The 19,283-nt window shown below is 39.1% G+C and overlaps 1 protein-coding gene across 4 annotated transcripts in view; it reads left to right on the top strand.

Moving 5' to 3' along the window:
- The first annotated feature begins 114 nt into the window (after positions 1 to 114).
- Positions 115 to 19,283, top strand: part of ptpn22 (protein tyrosine phosphatase non-receptor type 22) — a 22,007-nt gene continuing 2,838 nt past the window's right edge. For all 4 annotated transcript variants that reach the window (XM_023294277.3, XM_055013068.1, XM_023294276.3 and 1 more), the window contains exons 1-21: positions 115 to 1,905; positions 3,623 to 3,731; positions 4,356 to 4,432; positions 5,033 to 5,128; positions 5,277 to 5,315; positions 5,544 to 5,615; positions 5,734 to 5,793; positions 6,006 to 6,148; positions 10,061 to 10,127; positions 10,232 to 10,309; positions 10,485 to 10,571; positions 10,955 to 11,510; positions 11,600 to 11,686; positions 11,858 to 11,935; positions 12,188 to 12,259; positions 12,362 to 12,498; positions 14,558 to 14,585; positions 14,742 to 14,846; positions 14,973 to 15,041; positions 15,139 to 15,272; positions 15,450 to 15,477. In XM_023294277.3, the coding sequence (XP_023150045.2) occupies positions 1,804 to 1,905; positions 3,623 to 3,731; positions 4,356 to 4,432; positions 5,033 to 5,128; positions 5,277 to 5,315; positions 5,544 to 5,615; positions 5,734 to 5,793; positions 6,006 to 6,148; positions 10,061 to 10,127; positions 10,232 to 10,309; positions 10,485 to 10,571; positions 10,955 to 11,510; positions 11,600 to 11,686; positions 11,858 to 11,935; positions 12,188 to 12,259; positions 12,362 to 12,498; positions 14,558 to 14,585; positions 14,742 to 14,846; positions 14,973 to 15,041; positions 15,139 to 15,272; positions 15,450 to 15,477 (2,224 nt within the window). In that variant the 5' untranslated portion in view covers positions 115 to 1,803. The remainder of the gene's footprint in view (positions 1,906 to 3,622; positions 3,732 to 4,355; positions 4,433 to 5,032; positions 5,129 to 5,276; positions 5,316 to 5,543; positions 5,616 to 5,733; positions 5,794 to 6,005; positions 6,149 to 10,060; positions 10,128 to 10,231; positions 10,310 to 10,484; positions 10,572 to 10,954; positions 11,511 to 11,599; positions 11,687 to 11,857; positions 11,936 to 12,187; positions 12,260 to 12,361; positions 12,499 to 14,557; positions 14,586 to 14,741; positions 14,847 to 14,972; positions 15,042 to 15,138; positions 15,273 to 15,449; positions 15,478 to 19,283) is intronic.

The following is a 19,283-nucleotide window of genomic DNA, read 5'->3' as shown; positions in this document are numbered from 1 at the left end:
ACGTAGCTAAAGAAGAGTTTTGAAAACAACTGTTTTCTTACATGAATATAATTTGTTGAATTCTTACACAAAACAGAAAGATGATTCTGATTGTTAGTAGAAGTTGTAAAGCACATCTTGCTCTCCATGAAAAAGTAAAGTCAGACTAGGTGTCAAGATTTTAATTTGAGTGTGTGAAATGTTAAGAGCAACAATCGTCACTCAGGAAGCTGTTGAGGTGGACTGTGGTGATGGCAGCTTCCTGTAGGTGCTGCAGGCTCCATCAACGCTTTCATTTGGTTTTTTCCTTTGAGCACACAAATGTAAGCCATATACTGATTACAGGTTGTATGATTGTAAAAGCCCCTTAAATTATACAGATTTTTTATCACTGGCCAAAGTACATTTTGAAAATGGCAACACGCCTTAGTTTGACTTGTTCTGACTGTCATTTCAATGGATCAATAACTGTCAGATTGTCTTTTTTGTGACATCAGACCTAATACAATAAAACGATGACTTAACCATATAATAGTAATAACAATAAAATTTATTTTAATTTTTTTTTCTTGGCACTCAAGGACACCATACAGACATATACATATATATGCAAAATACACATTAAAACAGTAAAAACAATGCAAAACACTGAGCAATTGGCGTAAGATGGAATAGGCAGTTTTAGACAGATGTGTTTGGAGATTTTATGTTGGTTTACCACAAAGCCACTAGATGTCACTAGATTACTAATGTAGCATAAAACACCCGTTGAACTTTGCAATGTATGTTTAGACCGTCTTGGTCATAAATCATGTGAGAAAAAAACACTTCTGAATGTAATTGATGCAGAATTAGTAACTTCTTCACACATGATCTGCACGTCAGCTCCTTCAGTAAGTATATATCACTATTCTTGTTCATTTTCTTTTTAATGCTAAGCTTGCTACACACACACACACACACACATATATATATATAATAAAGGAAAGTCTTGCATGGCTGACTTATTGCCTTGCTTCCTTTCAACAGAGCTCCTCCCACTGCTCTTTAAAGTATTCTCGGTCGAAAATGAAAATAAATGGAGCTTCATACCCTTTAAACAAATTACAATAAGTTAATTGAGTTTGAACAGTTTCAACAACAAATTTGTGTGACACTGTTTTGTCTTGAATTGGAAAAAAGTGGCAGCTGTGTACATAAAGTGGGTAAATGAAAACCTTCCAGAGGGAGGACAGTTTACTGCTGACACAGTAAGTGAGACAGAGTATATCAGGATTTGCAGGATTCTCAGACATGCTCTCGGTTCACCACTCCTTCTGCCTCAGCCTCCATCCCTACTCATCCTTCCTCCACTCCTCTTGTGTGTCCTGAATGCTGTCCAACAGGCTAGACTGCCTGCATAGCCTGCAACTGACTTTGGATAGGATCAGCTGTTTGTGTCTGCCTATATGCATAAATGTGTGGCCCACTGTTTCTGTGGGTGTTTCCCTGACATTCCCTCTGCAACACTTTCATGCAATCAAACACTCGAGCGACTTTAGGACCCAGTGAGAGACAGGGGGCGCGGCAATATTTTTAATCTGACCACAGAACCTGTTAGCTCACTCTTGCTTCCTCTAAGACAAATCATTCGTTCCCTCACAATAGTTCTTTGATGTGAGACTGAGCAATAGAGAAGTGCTCCGTGTAGCAGCAGCAGCAGCAGAAGTGCCACAGCCCTGGACTTAAACTGTGACAACTCTACTCCATGACCTGTGGACCAGGACCTTTGTGTCCTGACATGCCTGTGAAAGGTGTCCAATCCCAGGCAGTGTACAGCCAGCAATGGAGCAGCAGGCCTGGATACTGAGGGGCTTCCTGGCTCAGCTGGAGAGACAGGAGGCTGTTGACAAGGGGGCACTGAATGGCATTGCTGGGGAGTTTGCGGTGAGTCATCTGTCATGTTCCCTTCTTTAAAGCACTGTTTTGAGCTGTGAAGTGGGGGAAGTCTCAACATAGATGGCACTTCCCCTGTGATTTTCATTATCACATGATCGCAAACCATGTAAAACGTATTATCTTTGTTTATGCTGAATGAATTGACAGTAAGCAGAGTGAAAATGAAAGCTCGCAGTGTTCTAGACTTTCAGATTTTTACAGAAGACATTATGTTCAGGGAAGTACCATACTGCTATTGTATTAACGCCATCTTTATGCTTCCTCTTTGCGCTGATGCTTGTCAAGGAGGATACATGAATGAGGAAGACTCATAGGCAAATGCAGAAACTTTTATCAACTAACAAAGATTAGCACTAGCAACAAGCACATCATGTATACACACACACGCACAACACACACACACACACACAAATCTTCATTAGATGTTGTAAGTCTCAGGATGACATCATCTATGGGCTGCTGCCATGGTGATGAGTGACATGCCAGTGCCTAAGGACAGCGGCATGTGCTTCAAATGCAACCCTCCTGCTGTCATACTGCTGCCACCACAAGCACTGCAGAGGAAGGGGTCTATTGCATCACTTCCCTTTAGGACAAAAAGCGCTCTGTGGTGTTCGAAGCGCAGATGGTCCATGAGGCCTTTAACAGACTTTTTGGAACTGTGAGAACTGGCCTCTGAACAAAAAGGCCAGTGTCTCAACAACTGAAGGCATGAGTTTAACTTTGTGTCATACGTTCTGAGTCAATTTAGGCTGGAAATCCTCGGAGTTTATGAGGCATCATGTCAGCTTCAAGTTAAATGAGTCATAAGGTCTTCACCTGGGCTTGAATCACATAAAAAGTGACCATGTTTGAACATTATGACATGTGATTTGCCCATCTTTTTCCTGACACACTTGGAAGTTTTCCTCTATCCTTGCTTTTCAACATTGAATCATGGTCAGTAATTAATTCAGCTTTTTGGAAAAGAATTTATAAAAGACAAAAGACAAAAAAAACGTAAAAAGCGCAACTGCACAAGTATTCACCCCCTTCAAATCAGTATTTCGTAGATGCACCTTTGGCTGAAATTACAGCGTTAAACCTGTGTGGATAGGTCTCAGTCAGCCTGGCACATATGGACACTGCGATTTTACTCAATTCTCCTTAAGAAAACTGCTTAGGCTTTGTCAGGTTGCACTGAGCTCATGAACAAACAACCAGTCAAAAATTATCAATTTAATTGAGGTCTGATCTCGAGAATTACACCCACATCATGATGCTACCACCACCGCTGGGCACTCTGTGTTTTATGATAATGTGCGCCACATACTATCTATTCCAATGGCCAAAAAGCTCAATTTTGATCTCTTTAGACCAAAGAACTGTCCTCCAGTTGACTTCAGAGCCTTCCACATTCCTTCTAATGAACTGCAGTTGAGACTTAGTATGAAATTCTTCCAAAAAAAGCTCAACGGTTACTATGGAGATTAAACATAACCTCTCTGACACAATCTCAACAAGACAGAACATTAAGACTCCTTTGTATGGGTATCACACAGACACATTCATAAAGTAACTATTTATCAGCAGTGTACAACTGGTCTGAAAGGAGCTGTACTTTGTGTGATACTCAGTAACCAAAAAGTCAGCTGACATTTACACATCAAGGAATTATGACAAAAATGCCATGAAGCAGGTTTAACATTGCTCTTGCATTTTTCAGAGGTTGAAAAATCAGTCAACGAAGTACCGCACTGACAAGACCTACCCCTCCAAGACAGCAGAAAAAACGGAAAACATCAAGAAGAACCGATACAAGGACATTCTTCCCTGTAAGCTTTGCTCAGTGCACCTTTACAAAAATTGCATTTCTGCTTTCAATCATGATAATTATCTCTAAGTCCACATTTAGGCAGTTTAGACATTGTCAGATTTCTCTTTTTGAGTTATCACCATGCCCTTTGAAACATAAATACTGAAAATACACATAAATGAATAAATGGGCTTACAGTAAAATAGTTTGCATGATGCTAATAGCAAATAATGGTGCTAAATCACATTTCAGGTATCTGATAGCTTCCACTGTGGTACAGATGACCTAAAAAAACATGTTATGAAACAACCTATAGTGTTGGGTTAGATTAGTATAATGATTCCAGTATGACTATGGATGTTGACAAACCGTATTTATCTGATTCAATTCATTTGATCAGCGTTATTATTTTGTCATAAAAAAAGCTTCCTACACATATTGTCACTGGATAATGTTTTAATATAATATATAATAATAACATATAAATATATATACATATATAGTAAAATAAATATGTATTCATTTTGCTTTTATTCTTATTCTGTTTTCTCGTTATTTTATCATAAGGTTGTGAAAAGCTACAACACAATCACGAGTGCTGAGTTCTGTGACATGCTCTAACTACATATTCCTCTTCCTTCAGTTGACCACAGCAGAGTAAAGCTCACTCTCACCACAGCTAAAAATGACACAGACTACATCAACGCCAGTTTCATCAAGGTAAACGCCCAGCCAGACTTATTTTGTTCTAAACAAAGAGACATTTTTGTGTTCCCAAGATAAGGTAGAATACATTTCTTTGAAGACGTATTTGGTCATGACATTGTAAGAATGTAATGCCTTGACATTCTTAAGACCTTTTTGTTGTCATGTAATATTTTATAAAATTTGGGGAATATTTTATAAAAGAATGTTCTGTGAGTCACCTCAACAACATCCCTAAAATGTATGACAGGTAAGGCTTTAATAACATCTTGAAAACATTTTTATGTTTCATCTTCTTTCACAATGTAGCACAATCTGTGATATCCTCGAAAGATCCCTTTAATTATTACAGTTAAAATGTTATGTTTTACATTCAACCATTTAAAACCGTCTTTCGAAATGATAAATACTTTTAATTGTTCCATGAAGATTAAATTAGAACATTTTCTTTGAAACATTTACAATTTGTAACTACTGTTAGTCAAAGTTGTGTGAACATTGCATGCTAGCTGGGTTGACAGTGCCGCTGCAATAAATACCACTGTATCAATCACATTGCAAAATCAGCATGAACATCCTCTGTGCTCCTAAGAATAAGCTTTGTTCTGTGTACAGGGAGTGTCGGGTTCCAGGGCTTACATTGCTACTCAGGGTCCTCTGCCACACACAGTAGTGGACTTCCTGAGGATGCTTTGGGAATACAACATACAGGTACCACTCGACTGTGGACATAGCCATGTTGTTCTCAGGTCAAGCACAATGCTTTAAAATAATAATCATGGCTTCATACATTGAGGTAAAAAGGTCTCCATGTTATATTTTGGTACATTACATCTCCTATTGTCATATCTGACTCTAGGTCGTAGTGATGGCCTGTCGAGAATTTGAGATGGGGAAGGTAACACTGTCTTTATATGCTATATATATGCCTGTATATCATGTTTAGCTCAGCGTGGTTGCATAAACCATTTTATTTTATCACTGTGAGTGTTGGTCTGATGTGCATCTTGAAGGTCTTTTTGTTGAGTTTGCATATGGGTGTAAAAGCATGAAATTTACATGTAAAATGTGAAAACCACAGTGGTTTCTTTACCCTTTGTTTTTGTTTTGTTTTTGTTTTTTATAGAAAAAATGTGAGCTCTACTGGCCTCAGAACCAACAGGACACATTTGTTTGTGAACCTTTTACAGTTAACTGTGTGAGTATTTTTACTCTTACGCTACTTTGACAAGTTCCTGGAACATATGCTGTAATTATAATTTCATGCGACCTATATAATATTAAATACATTCACAGCGTCTCATATCTTTGTACAGGTCTCTGAGGAAAATAAAGGAGACTATCTGTCAAGGACGTTAAGGTTGACTTACCGCAATGTAAGCACTGTTTATAACCTGACTATGAGAATTATTGTCAGCAAGGATTTATCAGATGATGTTTTGTTTACTGCTACAAAGATGAAAGGCAGTTTCCTACTCGACATCTTTAAGACAGGTTTACTGATTTGTGTAAATCGTTACATATGATAACACATATGGTAGTAAAAGGTGCACTAAATGTATTTGTCTACTTCTACTGATTTTTGCAGTGTAGCCGAACTCTGAAGCAGCTTCATTATGTCAACTGGCCAGATCATGGTGTCCCAGACTCCATCCCTCCCATTCTGGACATGTTGCATGAGATGCGCTCCCATCAAGCCCATGATGACATCCCTATTTGTATCCACTGCAGGTCAGTCATCCCTTTAGAACTTGAATGTGTTGAGCACATTTTTTTTTTTTTTTTAACCTCAAAGCAGTTTATGTTTAATTCTAAAAAAATTCTCTATAAGACAAAAAGTGCTTGATCCTATACCGACATCTCCATCATCAACAAAGCAAAAGGGGTTAATGGACAGTTAAATAGCTTCTTCAGTGATAACAACATCTACAGAAAATATTGATTTGACTGTCAAAACCACACAGAGAAAATCACGGCACCAAAGGGCCTTCAGAAAAGTCTGAAATGACCTCAGAAAAGTGTTGATGTGGGTAATGCTTTGTCATGGTCCTAATAAAAATGATCATTCTATACTTTTAGACTCATGAAAGCATTTGGTCTTCATTTCTCAAAAAACGATGTTAACAGTTTTCACACTTATCTACCTGGGAGGCAGTTTTTTCTTTTGTCTGAGTTGGTAAACATGTTTCATTTACTTATTGCATTCCATGTGGTGTTCCACAGGGCTCCGTACCTGGTCCGCCAGCTATTTGCTTTTGTTTTCGACCCTATCCATGGTCTTTTCCTAGACCTATTTTGACGCATAAACTAAAAGCTGCAGCAGGTGGAAATCTGGAAAAAGCAACAAACTAATAAAGAAAATATGCTCGGCACAATGGCAAACCGTAGTTACACAGTACAAGCCACTGGAATGAATGGGTTTCAGAGAACAGTGGTGCAGCTGTGGTATTCAATGTGAAAGGGCCATCATTCAGAGACGCTTTCTGATATATGGACAAAAGAAAGAAAGTATGGTGTGTCTTTTAATATTTTCTGGGTCTACAGACAAACTGGGGACACAAAAAATGCTTAAAAAGCTTTTAAAATTTTTGGAAATGGAATCTGGACTTGTGTTTCATTCTGAGTTTGATGAGATCAGTTCCTGTTTGGGACATCCCGTTTGATGTTTTGGCAACTACCAAACATCAGGCAAGTCATGAATCTGAAGATCATATGACTGAAAATCCAGACAACTCTACAAACTTGTAATAGCCTGTCACCTAGTCAGTGGATTTCTTCCCTGAATTATCAACCCATGGTTTGTGCACCTTTTGCGTGGGCCAGGACAATCATGTTTATACGTCATCAATTTTTCTGTGAACTTTGCTATTTTGCAAAATAGCATCAAAAAGTTGATTTCAGTGCCTGCATGCAATTTATGGTTTAACAGTAGGATAGCCCAAAGCCCACATGTACTGAGAATGTGGTTCAAAGTCAATGAGTCCATCAGCGTGGAGATTGTTATTGGGCCAATGTTAATTTGGAACTTTCACCAGGATTTCCAATCTCTTGTGTGGAAGTTCTCCATCTGACTCATCAAATCACTGCATCCTATTCTCACAATGGATCTCTACTTTTATTTACACCATCTCATCTAATCAAAAGCCAAGTAACTAAAATTAGTTATAACATTGATCCTATTGGTACTATGTGGAGTTCTGTTAGAAAACCTCAGATTTTGGAATCCGTGCTGATGAGACTTCGACACCCAAATAAACGTCCCAGAACAAGCACACTCCTTCATGCAAATGACAATCGTAAATGTCACTGGCTTACCCCCGCAGGAAAACGCACCCCACCACATCGCAAAAACATCAAACAATCAGGAACAACATGCTGATTTGACCTCCAAACTTCCAAGACTCCATTTTGATCAAGCATCAACAGGATGCAGTGGAACAAGTTTCATTTACAGAGGCAACACTGCATAATCCAGAGTACCCAAAGGATCCACTGCCAGCATCCTGGTGCCAGACCCAAAAGGACACCCTAGAGGTCCTCTGGTCCAGACCCAATGGCTCAGAGCATTTTTGACCACATAAGGGGGACCAACACAATATTAGGCAGGTGGTCATAATGTATGCCTGTAATATTAAAAATGAATTGTACCAAATACACATTGAGGTTATTCATATTCTCACTGTTCATGCTCCCAACTGGCCAGATAATTTCAACAACATGATGCATTTTCCTAAATAAGCAAACTTTCCTAGCTATGCAGATGATGTTTGACTCACTGCTGAAAGAACATTACAAGCTGGGTGACATACAACTTTGTGAAAACAAGTTAACGTAAACTAACAGACAGAGGTTTAAGGAACTTTTTACAAAACAGGTTGAGTCAGACACTAAAAGCTTTGAGACTGACATTATAAGTTCAGAGATTTTAGAAACCACACAAATGTGTCACTAAGATAACATTTTTACATTTAGAACAAAAGTCAGATCTTATCTTCCGCTTTCTCATGCAAAAAACAAAAAACAAATCATCACTAATTTTAGCTATTGTAATTTTCTTTTATCTGGAACTGTGAATAGGCTTCAGGGTGTGCAAATAGTCTTAACCAGCAAACCACACCTAGTTTAGCGCCATCCAGCTTGGAAAATACAGTTTCATTTTCTACTTGGTTTCGTTGCACTTTGGAACTGCTTCAAAATGTTTGCTTGCCATTTTTATTCAGTTAAATTTTTTAGACATTTTAAATGTATTTTTAAGTTGGACAATGTACTATAGAAAATAAGCGTATCATTATTGTTATTAATTGCTACAGTGTTTTTTTTTTTTTTTTAGAGTATCACAAACAGAAATTGCAACAATGTATGAAATTTGTCATCTGTTCCAGGGTGTGAAAACTCTAAAGCAAGCATAGATCACAGAAACGTTGCACTTCTGGTTTTGATCGACTAGTTGCTATGGGAGCGAAGTGTTGTGGGCAGCGTGTACTTGCCCCCCTGCGTTAGGTCTGAGAGGTTTGGCCCCTCCTCTCTTTCTTCTAGACAGGAAATGTGTATAGGCGGTTAGCCAACGACCCACTAGGTCTGAAAGCACACGTGTGGGCATTTCCCCTCAGTTTTTCCAACGCTTACAGTATGGGTGATTTAAAACCTGCATTTACATTGTATTGAAAGTTCCACTTTGTCAGACTCAAGTATTGCCACCTGCATCAGACAGACAGACAGACAGACAGCTGCATGTGTTTGTGTTCTGTGCTTGATTAGACATATTTCTTTTCATGAATCAATGTGAAACTATTGAACTACTACCCTACTAAGCTTTTGAGGGTATCAAATTTGAGCAACACAGCTGTAAAGGAGTACATGAGAGGATATGTGTAGCTTAGTTTGGAGACTTTTGTAATTACTTCTCAATGTTTTTTTGCTTTTCTTACTCAGTTTATTAAGATTTAAAACAGCTGTTTTTGCAAACATGGACTCAACTCTTCGGACATTCAACTAAGTCTAATGCTTGGTTTTACACAATGTTCTGTTATTTCTAAGTGTAATGAAGTGCATATTTTCTTTTAGTTTTGTCTCTTACCTGAAAATGTAAGTCATAGTTTATTCATGACTTCAATGTACACATTATGTAACTATTAAAAGGCAGTAGAAAAATGCGGTTTGAAAACTTGTCACATCTTTTTGAGGGTGATGTGTCAAAAATGGAACGTTGAGTCAGTGGCAGATCCAACCTACATGTCAGACAGTCACTCCACTTCTGAGGGAGTTCACCAACACACAGCTGCTGAAAAGGCTCCTGTCAGTGGCGTTTCACTCTAAAAAGCATCTTGTGACTCAAACTTTCATGCTTTGAATTTACCATCTTGCATTCATAATATTATCTTGCTAAGCTGTTCTCAGCAGGTCAAGTTATTCCACTGAGATAAGCCCTTTTAAGCGGATTAATCAAGGACTATAAGTGACTTATTAGCATTTGTGCAAACCGGCTAAGAGTACTGGATGGGTGACATTCTTGCAATCCAGAGCAATGAGTGCAAGGAAACAAACAATCATGTCATCATGTCTCATGAATTCTATCACGTCTCTATGCCTAATAATTGTAATCATAATTGGTCAAAAAATGAGTTTATGCTGCTGTGATTTCAGTGCTGGTTGTGGTAGAACAGGAGCCCTCTGTGCCATTGATTATACCTGGAACCTCCTCATGAAACAGGTAGATCCTCACCCTGATCATTTTCTGTACATTATTTTCTCATGGTACATTTTTAACAGAAAAATATCCAAATTACATTCTGCTCTCTCTGTCCTTGTTTATAGATGATCACTTCAGATTTCAATATCTACAGTTTAGTTGAAAATATGAGAACCCAGAGGCCCTCTTTGGTTCAAACCAAGGTACTCGCTGTTTTCTTTCAAACAAATGTTCCAGCAAACAAACCCACATTTCGAGCTATTCTTAATGTCAGTTGTTTCCTTCTGTCAAAGCTCTTTTGATGATTTGTGTTCCGTGCATCATACCCCAGGGCCATGTCACCTAATAGAGTATTCTGATGTTGTTGTTTAACCTCAGGAACAATACGAGCTAGTCTACAGAACCATCAAGCTACTGTTTCAGAGATATTTGCAGTCCATGGATGCACAGTCCTGCCAGAACAAGGTGAGCAACTATAGGAACACGTCTTTGTGAAAGAGCCAGAGTAAACAGAAACAGTGGAAATGCATAAGTGCACACCAACATGAAGTGAGAAGCATAACCGTGACTATCAACAGAAACATCAGATGTGGCAGGCTCTCTTGTGGTTTCAGTTGCATTATTATAGATGAGTGGAAAATTATCAAACTAGGGGCTTAAGCCTTCGTCAGTAACACTTGTTAACAAGGTAGTGAGTTGTTCAGCAGTTACGTAATTTGCAATATTGCGCTCACTCACTGTAAACATTAATCACATCAAGCAGAATCTACATATTTTATGCATTTATATACAAATTGTCTACATTAATCAAATCCTGTTCACAAACTCTCCTCCTTTAAACTGGCCAGGTGACAATGGTCCAGTCTGCTGACATCACTGAGAGTGAGTTACGTGACCTGCGTGAAGAGTTTGATTTGATGCCACAGTTCCAGCACCTGCTCGACGAGGAGAGGGAATTTCTGCCACAGCACCTCACTCCTTTGCCCTCAGCTTCAGAAAATCTCATTGCCTTGAAAACCAAGGACTTGCAGAGGGACCAGCAACAATGGCACCTACTCCAGACCATTCCTAAGGATCTGGCTATGATCCAGGAACTCAGTGAGGGACCCAGGACCTCACCTAAACTGGTGGATACAAACCCAAGAGCACCTTTTGTGGAGGAGAGGATGCAGGAGAATAATGACATACCATCACTGAACCCTCCTCCGTCACAGGCTGTAGCTACGGCCATTTGTCTGATGTTGGAGGACCCCAACTTTGACACTCCTGCAACCTCCCCTTTGTCAGAGGATGCACCTATAGACCCCACAGAAGACTCCAAACAGTGGACAATTAGTCCCGTCGTCAGCTCACCTTCATTGTTTCTGAATGACCAGACTCTGGAGCTTGACTCTACTACCTCAGGTAAATGGTCATCTCCCTGCATGTGTTAGTCTCAACACAAGCAGCACAGATAACAATAGCACAACTTAGTTTTTACCTTGACTTTGCAGGTACTATTAAAGCTCATTCTGGTGAGGAGATGCCTCCTCCACTACCTGAACGAACCCCAGAATCCTATGTGCTGGCGGTGGATGCAGGTTGGTGCAAGTCTGGAATATGAGCCATCAGTATAAGATTTACTGGACATTTCTACTTCACATTATGATCATACCGCACACATCAAAGCAAGAACATCTGTCTCTGTAGTTATATTAATCTTGATAAAACATATCCTAGAAGTTACAACATGTTGTGATTTTGTCTCTTAGTGCCCTCAGATCCCAGTGAAAGGTTATCGGTGATAATTCCACCCAATGCTGCAGCTGCGGCTGTCAGGGAGTCGGGAGGTGAGAAAAGTTAAATGGAAAATACTATCTGAAACTATTAGATATGGTCAATGCTGCTTTTCTGACAGTGTCACCTCTCTGAAGATGGCCAACGGCATTATTTTTCCAAATGTCTGCACTAAATGTTATCAAAGAAGGATAGCAAACATCTCTTTTCTTTTTGGACCAAAATCTATCACATTATAATTATGTTTAAATGCTGGTGATACTAACCACATGCAATGTCAAACTCTGATACTTCCATATTCCTAGGCAGCCCCCCATCACCTGTCCCCCCACTTCCAGAGAGAACCCCAGAATCATTTGAGTTGGCTGTTGATCAAGGTGACTAAATAGAATTACAAATCTAAATTATTCAGCAAATTAGCAGAAAAACATACATTTATTTGCATATTTAATGATTAATTGATTATTTTTATCTTTCAGCTCCTGTGGAGCAAAAGTCAGAGGTCATGCCGACAATAAATCTGAGCAGATTAGGACTGTCTTCTGAATGGTCCGGTGCCTCAAAGCCAGCTGCCACTACATATGAGGATGAGACGAAACCTTTTCTGAGGAGTAAGGTACTGTGAGAATCAATTCTCTTCTTTGGCAGATTTATATACTCAAGTTTTCACATAATTTGTTTGCATAAAGTCATCATCTGGGCCTGTATTCATCAAACTTTTCATTCACCTTGTCATTCAGTGGTTTTTATTTATTTTCTACATTGTACATTAATACTGAAGACATGGAAACTATAAAATAATACATATGGCATTATGTTGTAAACAAAAAAGTGTTAACCTTCAGTATTAATCTACAATGTCGTAAATAATACAAAGAAATAAATAGCATTGAATGAGAAAGTGTGTCCAAACTCTTGACTGCTAGTGCATATATATATATATATATATATATATATATATATATATATATATATATATATATATATATATATATATATATATATATATATATATATAAATAAATTTTTTTTTTTTTTCACTGTTATCCTGTAAAACATTTTTGTGTTATTTTACTTTTGGTATCTACAACACTTAACAAGTGAAATAAGCAATAATAATAGATATTCAAAATATAGAATACACATACACATATTTTCCGTGATCTCAGCAAAAAGACAAACAAACCAGAGTAGAAATTTCTGCTGGCAGGATAAACACAAGACATCAGAGATGTCTGTAAATTAAATCATGCATTATTTTTATCAATTCCTGTTTTATTCTTGTTGTGAGTTTACACTTCTAAGAAATGTAATATAAAAGAAAAAAAACAGTACTCCAACATCCACTAAAATTGCCATATTCTGAATATTCTGAAGAAAGCATGTGTTTATCTCTGGCGCTAGTGAAACAAGGAACTGTTCTTAACATCTGCAGTCTTAAGGGACTGCAGATGGAAATTAGGTTAAAGCTAACTCTGGTGCAATAAATCAAATGGAAACATTTATGTTTAATATTGTACATGGTCCCTTTTTAAATAAACTGATAATAATAATAATTTTGAAGACCTCTGGACCTCCTCAAATGTACTTTTATGTGACCAGTAATTTGATAAACAGCTTTTATTTTTGTCTAAATTATCTAGTTTGTCATGTAATTACAGTAGATATATATCAAGGTGGTAAGTGCAGACTATTGAAAATGTTTCCTCTCTCATCTCACGAGGCTCCGCTACTTATAGATGTTCTAGACAGGCTCATTCACACCCTAAGAGATCAGGTCACATGTGGGTGTTTTGGTCACGACTGTGCTGGTAGTCAGGATGAGATGAGACAAGGCTGAAAGGAAGTGTTTTCTGCCCTCTACATGAAAATGTACTGCTGATTGTTGCCCTCCTCAGTTGTTAAATGGTTGTTTTGTAAAGATCTGTGCACTCCTCACTGCGCTGGACTTCTTGTATAGCACTGGTCTGAATGTGGGGTCTTGAGGAAGGACAAGCTTTTGTGGCTAGCTTTATTCCTAAGTTTTAAAGTTTGAGTAAAAGTGAAGGACTTTTACTTTTACCTTCCACTTAAGTTAAGTAAAAATATTTTTCTTTACAAAGATCCAAGCCCCACAAATCATAATTCTCACAATAATCATAATTATTTGTAATTTATAGAGCATTTTTCAAAATCAAGGTTACAAAGGGCTTTACAAGGCAGGAAAATAAAACAAGTCATAAAATTGTCAGAATGTAAAATACAGATAAAAACACAGCATTCTGTATCAAAAGTGTGTTTGAAGAGGTAAAAAACTTTTTTCAACAAAATAAAAGTTCTAAGAAGATAAAAACTCAAATGAATAAAATTTTTTTAAAAATTCTGAATATTTTTTTTTTTCATCATTCTGATGGCGAGCTTTTTTGCATCAAAATTTCAGTCTGATGTGCACCAACTAGTGTATGTTCTGGCTGACAATAAAGTAGCTATTCTATTCTATTCTATTCTATTCTATGCTGTGTGATGTAAGTATGTTTTAAGGAGAAACTGAAAAGAGATTCAGCGACCTACTTAACCTCACACAGTGAGAACTCAAATGTTAGATTTAAACATCTATAACTAACCTCACATTTGCATATGTAGCATTTCTGAAACATTTCTGCAGATAACAGAAAACACACTTTTCTTTCTTGTAGAGCCTGAGAGCAAAAATGACCTTCACAGGTAAGATACTGATAATATACAAATTAGCAAATAACCAACCCAGCCAACATTGTAGTAAATTATGATATGCAATGATTAAATTTGGAATTTATTGACATCTTATTTAGATACTGAAACACATGTGATCATTTCAATTGTACTGTATTTTTGCTGCAGCTCTATTACCAGCAAAAAATTGTGATCGCGCACCAAACACAACTTCAAACTTCCACCACTGCTCTGTGCCAGTGGACCCAGTGACTCCTCCACAGCTTCTTCAAAGTAAGCTCACCAGGCTGAACTTTGAAACAAGAACTAACTTTCATTTTTGCTTTAAAATCATGCAATGCAACAAGTGTGTCCTAATAATAAATTTGAAGTTGCTGCTGATTATATTTTATTGTGCAGCTGAGGACAGACTGACACCTCCCATTCCAGAGAGAACCCCAGAATCCTTCATTCTCACCACAGAAGAGAGTCAGTATATCATCACCTGCTTAAACGGGGAAACAGATCTTGTACGGCAGTAGTTGTCTAAATGAAGCCCTAATCTGTGTGATTCTGCTCTTTTCAGTTCATGAGAACCCCCCCCTTTGCCCACAGCCCTTAGAAGCAACAAAGTCCTTGCCGAGGGTGGGGATGTCATCTGAATGGGATGGCACCTGTCAGCCCAAGAACTTATTTGATGCTGTAATGAGCAGGAGCAAGGTAATGATGATAAAACAGGCAAATCCATCCTGGATCAGAGCATTGTTCTGAAAACAGATACTCTCAGACTCAGTTTTTAAACCCCTCAGTGTCACTTGCATTAGTGATTAACATGCTAAGTCATAAGTTTTCATCTTTAAAGACATTAACATTTTTTCCTTCAAATGTTTCCTTCAGAGTGTTCGAGCTAAAGGTTCAAAACAAGGTAAGCTTTCTAATCTCCTGAACTACAACACAATGCTTTCACACGACCTTACCTTGTAGTTTAAATATAACATTAGCAAAATATATGTTCATACCTTATGTATTGAAGGAACATTCCACCTAGTGCAGTGGAGTGGCTCATTGTTGAGTTTTTAACAGTGGAGGTCTGTGGATCAATTCAGCTTTATGGGAGAGTGCCAAAGAGAAAGACATTGTTAAAAAAAAGAAGCTCAGATTAAATCTTGACAAGAGTTCAGAAAGCATGTGGGTGACTCTGAAGTCCACTGGAAGTAGATTCTTTGGTTTGATGACACCAAAATTGAGCTTTTTACTCATCAGACTAGATGCTGTATTTGGTGGACACCAACCATGGCCCATTCCTACAAGCACACCATCCCCATTGTTAAGCATGGTGCTAGCAGCATCATGATGTGGGGATGCTTCATAGCAGCAGGCCCTGAAAAGCTTTTAACAGTAGAGGGTAGGGAAAAAAGTAGCAAAGTATTGGGAAACCCTAGAGGACAACCTGATGCAGTCTGCAAGAAAACTGCAGCTTGGGAGGAGATTTGTTTCCAAGCAAGACAATGATCCAAAACACACAGCCGAAGATGCACAGAAGTGGTTTAAAGACAACAAGTTGACTGTTTTGGGGTGGCCGAGTCAGAGACCAAACCTCAATCCCACTGAGACTTTGTCACTGGATTTGTAAAGAGTTGTTCACTCACAATCCCATGCAACCCTACAGTTTCGCAAAGAGGAATGGGGTAATAGGATAAAGTTATTTTTTACACCGACAAATCAAAGAAAGGATGATTTTACCTTAGCTGACATGTTTCAACTGCAACTGCAGTCTTCTTCAGAGCGTCATCCGACGTGTGCTGACGTGTCCTTTTTTATCAGGTGACCGGCCTGACAGATCTGTCAGAATCTGTCAGACTGGCCACACCCCCCGGTACAAAACTTATCACCACGCACCCTCACGGAACCTGAACAAACAGTTTTGACAAGAGGTCTCAATTTTGCCATCACACCCACCACAATACCACACAAAGAATTCCTATTAGCAACAGAATTAGCACGCCAGAAATTACAGGATCAGGGACACAAATCGGAACTCCGAACGCAATAGCAGGCATTTTGAAATCGGCAAAACTTCCGCACAGTAACATCACCAAGCAAGAAACAAAAGCAATGAAATCACTCAAACAGGACAACAGCATCACTATCCTACCGTCCGACAAAGGACGAACCACAGTCATCATGGACACGGACACATACACTATATTGCCAAAAGTATTCACTCACCTGCCTTGACTCGCATATGAACGTAAGTGACATCCCATTCCTAATCCATAGGGTTCAATATGACGTCGGTCCACCCTTTGCAGCTATAACAGCTTCAGCTCTTTTGGGAAGGCTGTCCACAAGGTTTAGGAGTGTGTTTATGGGAATTTTTGACCATTCTTCCAGAAGCACATTTGTGAGGTCACACACTGATGTTGGACCAGAAGGCCTGGATCTCAGTCTCTGCTCTAATTCATCCCAAAGGTGTTCTATGAGGTTGAGGTCAGGACTCTGTGCAGGCCAGTCAAGTTCATCTACACCAGACTCTGTCATCCATGTCTTTATGGACCTTGCTTTGTGCACTGGTGCACAGTCATGTTGGAAGAGGAAGGGACCAGCTCCAAACTGTTCCCACAAAGTTGGGAGCATGGAATTGTCCAAAATGTCTTGGTATGCTGAAGCATTCAGAGTTCCTTTCACTGGAACTAAGGGGCCAAGCCCAGCTCCTGAAAAACAACCCCACACCATAATCCCCCCTCCACCAAACTTTACACTTGGCACAATGCAGTCCGACAAGTATCGTTCTCCTGGCAACCACCAAACCCAGACTCGTCCATCAGATTGCCAGATGGAGAAGCGCGATTCGTCACTCCAGAGAAGGCGTCTCCACTGCTCTAGAGTCCAGTGGTGGCGTGCTTTACACCACTGCATCCCACGCTTTGCATTGCACTTGGTGATGTATGGCTTGGACGCAGCTGCTCGGCCATGGAAACCCATTCCATGAAGCTCTCTGCTGAAGCACTGTTCTTGAGCTAATCTGAAGGCCACATGAAGTTTGAAGGTCTGTAGTGATTGACTCTGCAGAAAGTTGGCGACCTCTTGGCACTATGTGCCTCAGCATCCGCTGACCCCACTCCATCAGTTTACATGGCCTACCACTTTGTGGCTGAGTTGCTGTCATTCCCACACACTTCCACTTTCTTATAATACAGCTGACAGTTGACTGTGGAATATTTAGGAGCCAGGAAATGTCACGACTGGATTTGTTGCACAGGTAGCATCCTATCACAGTTCCACGCTGGAATTCACTGAACTCCTGAGAGCGACCCATTCTTTCACAAATGTTTGTAAAAGCAGTCTGTATGCCTAGGTGCTTGATTTTATACACCTGTGGCCATGGAAGTGATTGGAACACCTGATTCTGATTATTTGGATGGGTGAGCGAAAACTTTTGGCAATATAGTGTATGAACAACAACTAACCAACAAGCTACAGGACAGGAACACATACGAAATACTCAAAAAAGACCCCACAGAACAAAAGAAAAGGACATTAAAAACTCTGCTAAAGCCACTATTAGAAACCAATAAAATAACACAGGAAGCTTATAACCACCTCATTCCCACAGCCAACTTTACCCCCGGATATATGGGACACCAAAAATACATAAAAAAGACACACCACTGCGCCCTACTGTAGAAAGCATCAGGTCAGTCACCTACAACCTCTCAAAAGCTTTAGTAGAAATCATCAAACCCCTCCTCGGTACATCACAACATCACTGCAAGAACTCAAAACTGGCACAAGAACTCAACAATATCACAGTACAAATAGACGAGATATTCATTTCACACGATGTAGTTTCATTATTCACAAAAACCCCCGTTGACGTCACATTACACATAGTACAAGAGCGACTTAAGAAGGACAGGACACTGAAAAAACGCACAAACCTTACAGTAAATGACATTACAACATTTACTCCGGTTCGTTGCCACATCCACCTATTTTCATTTCAAAGGAGTTATTTACAGTCAAAAACAAGGTTTTGCAATGGGAGATCCACTATCTGCAATAATGAGCAACTTTTTCATGGAGGACCTGGAAACCAAAGCCATCCACACAACACCCACACACTGCAGACACACACTCCGGAAACGATACGTTGATGACATCCTGGAAATAATACAATCTGGACACACACAAGAACTTACCGATCATCTGAACAACATGGACGACTCAGGAAATATACAATTCACGCACGAAGAAGAAATAAACCGGACCATTTCATTTTTGGACTTAAACATACACCACAGAGAAGACGGCAGCATTAAGATCACAGTTTACAGGAAACCTACACACACAGACCAGTACCTCCTCTGGACATCAGAACATCCCACAGTTTACAAACTATCAGTAGTTAGAACACTTTACGAAAGGACAAGTATCATAACAGACGATAAAAACAAACAGGAGGAGGAAAAACACATCAAGAACGCACTCATACACTGCCAATACCCAACATGGGCCATCAACAAAGGAAAACAACAAGCTAAAAACAAAGTAAAAAAACAAAAGGAAACATAAACAAAACGCACACAACAACCGGACAATAAAAACAAAGACACCTAATCACCATCCCATATATCCGTGGGATAACAGAACCCATACAGAGCATAATGTAAAAACACAACATCAACACAGCAGTAAAACCACATACAAAACTCCGACAGCTATTAGTCC

This window comes from Amphiprion ocellaris, chromosome 8 (assembly GCF_022539595.1).
Source record: "Amphiprion ocellaris isolate individual 3 ecotype Okinawa chromosome 8, ASM2253959v1, whole genome shotgun sequence".
NCBI classification, from domain to species: domain Eukaryota; kingdom Metazoa; phylum Chordata; class Actinopteri; family Pomacentridae; genus Amphiprion; species Amphiprion ocellaris.
This window is presented reverse-complemented; position numbering and strand designations above follow the sequence as displayed.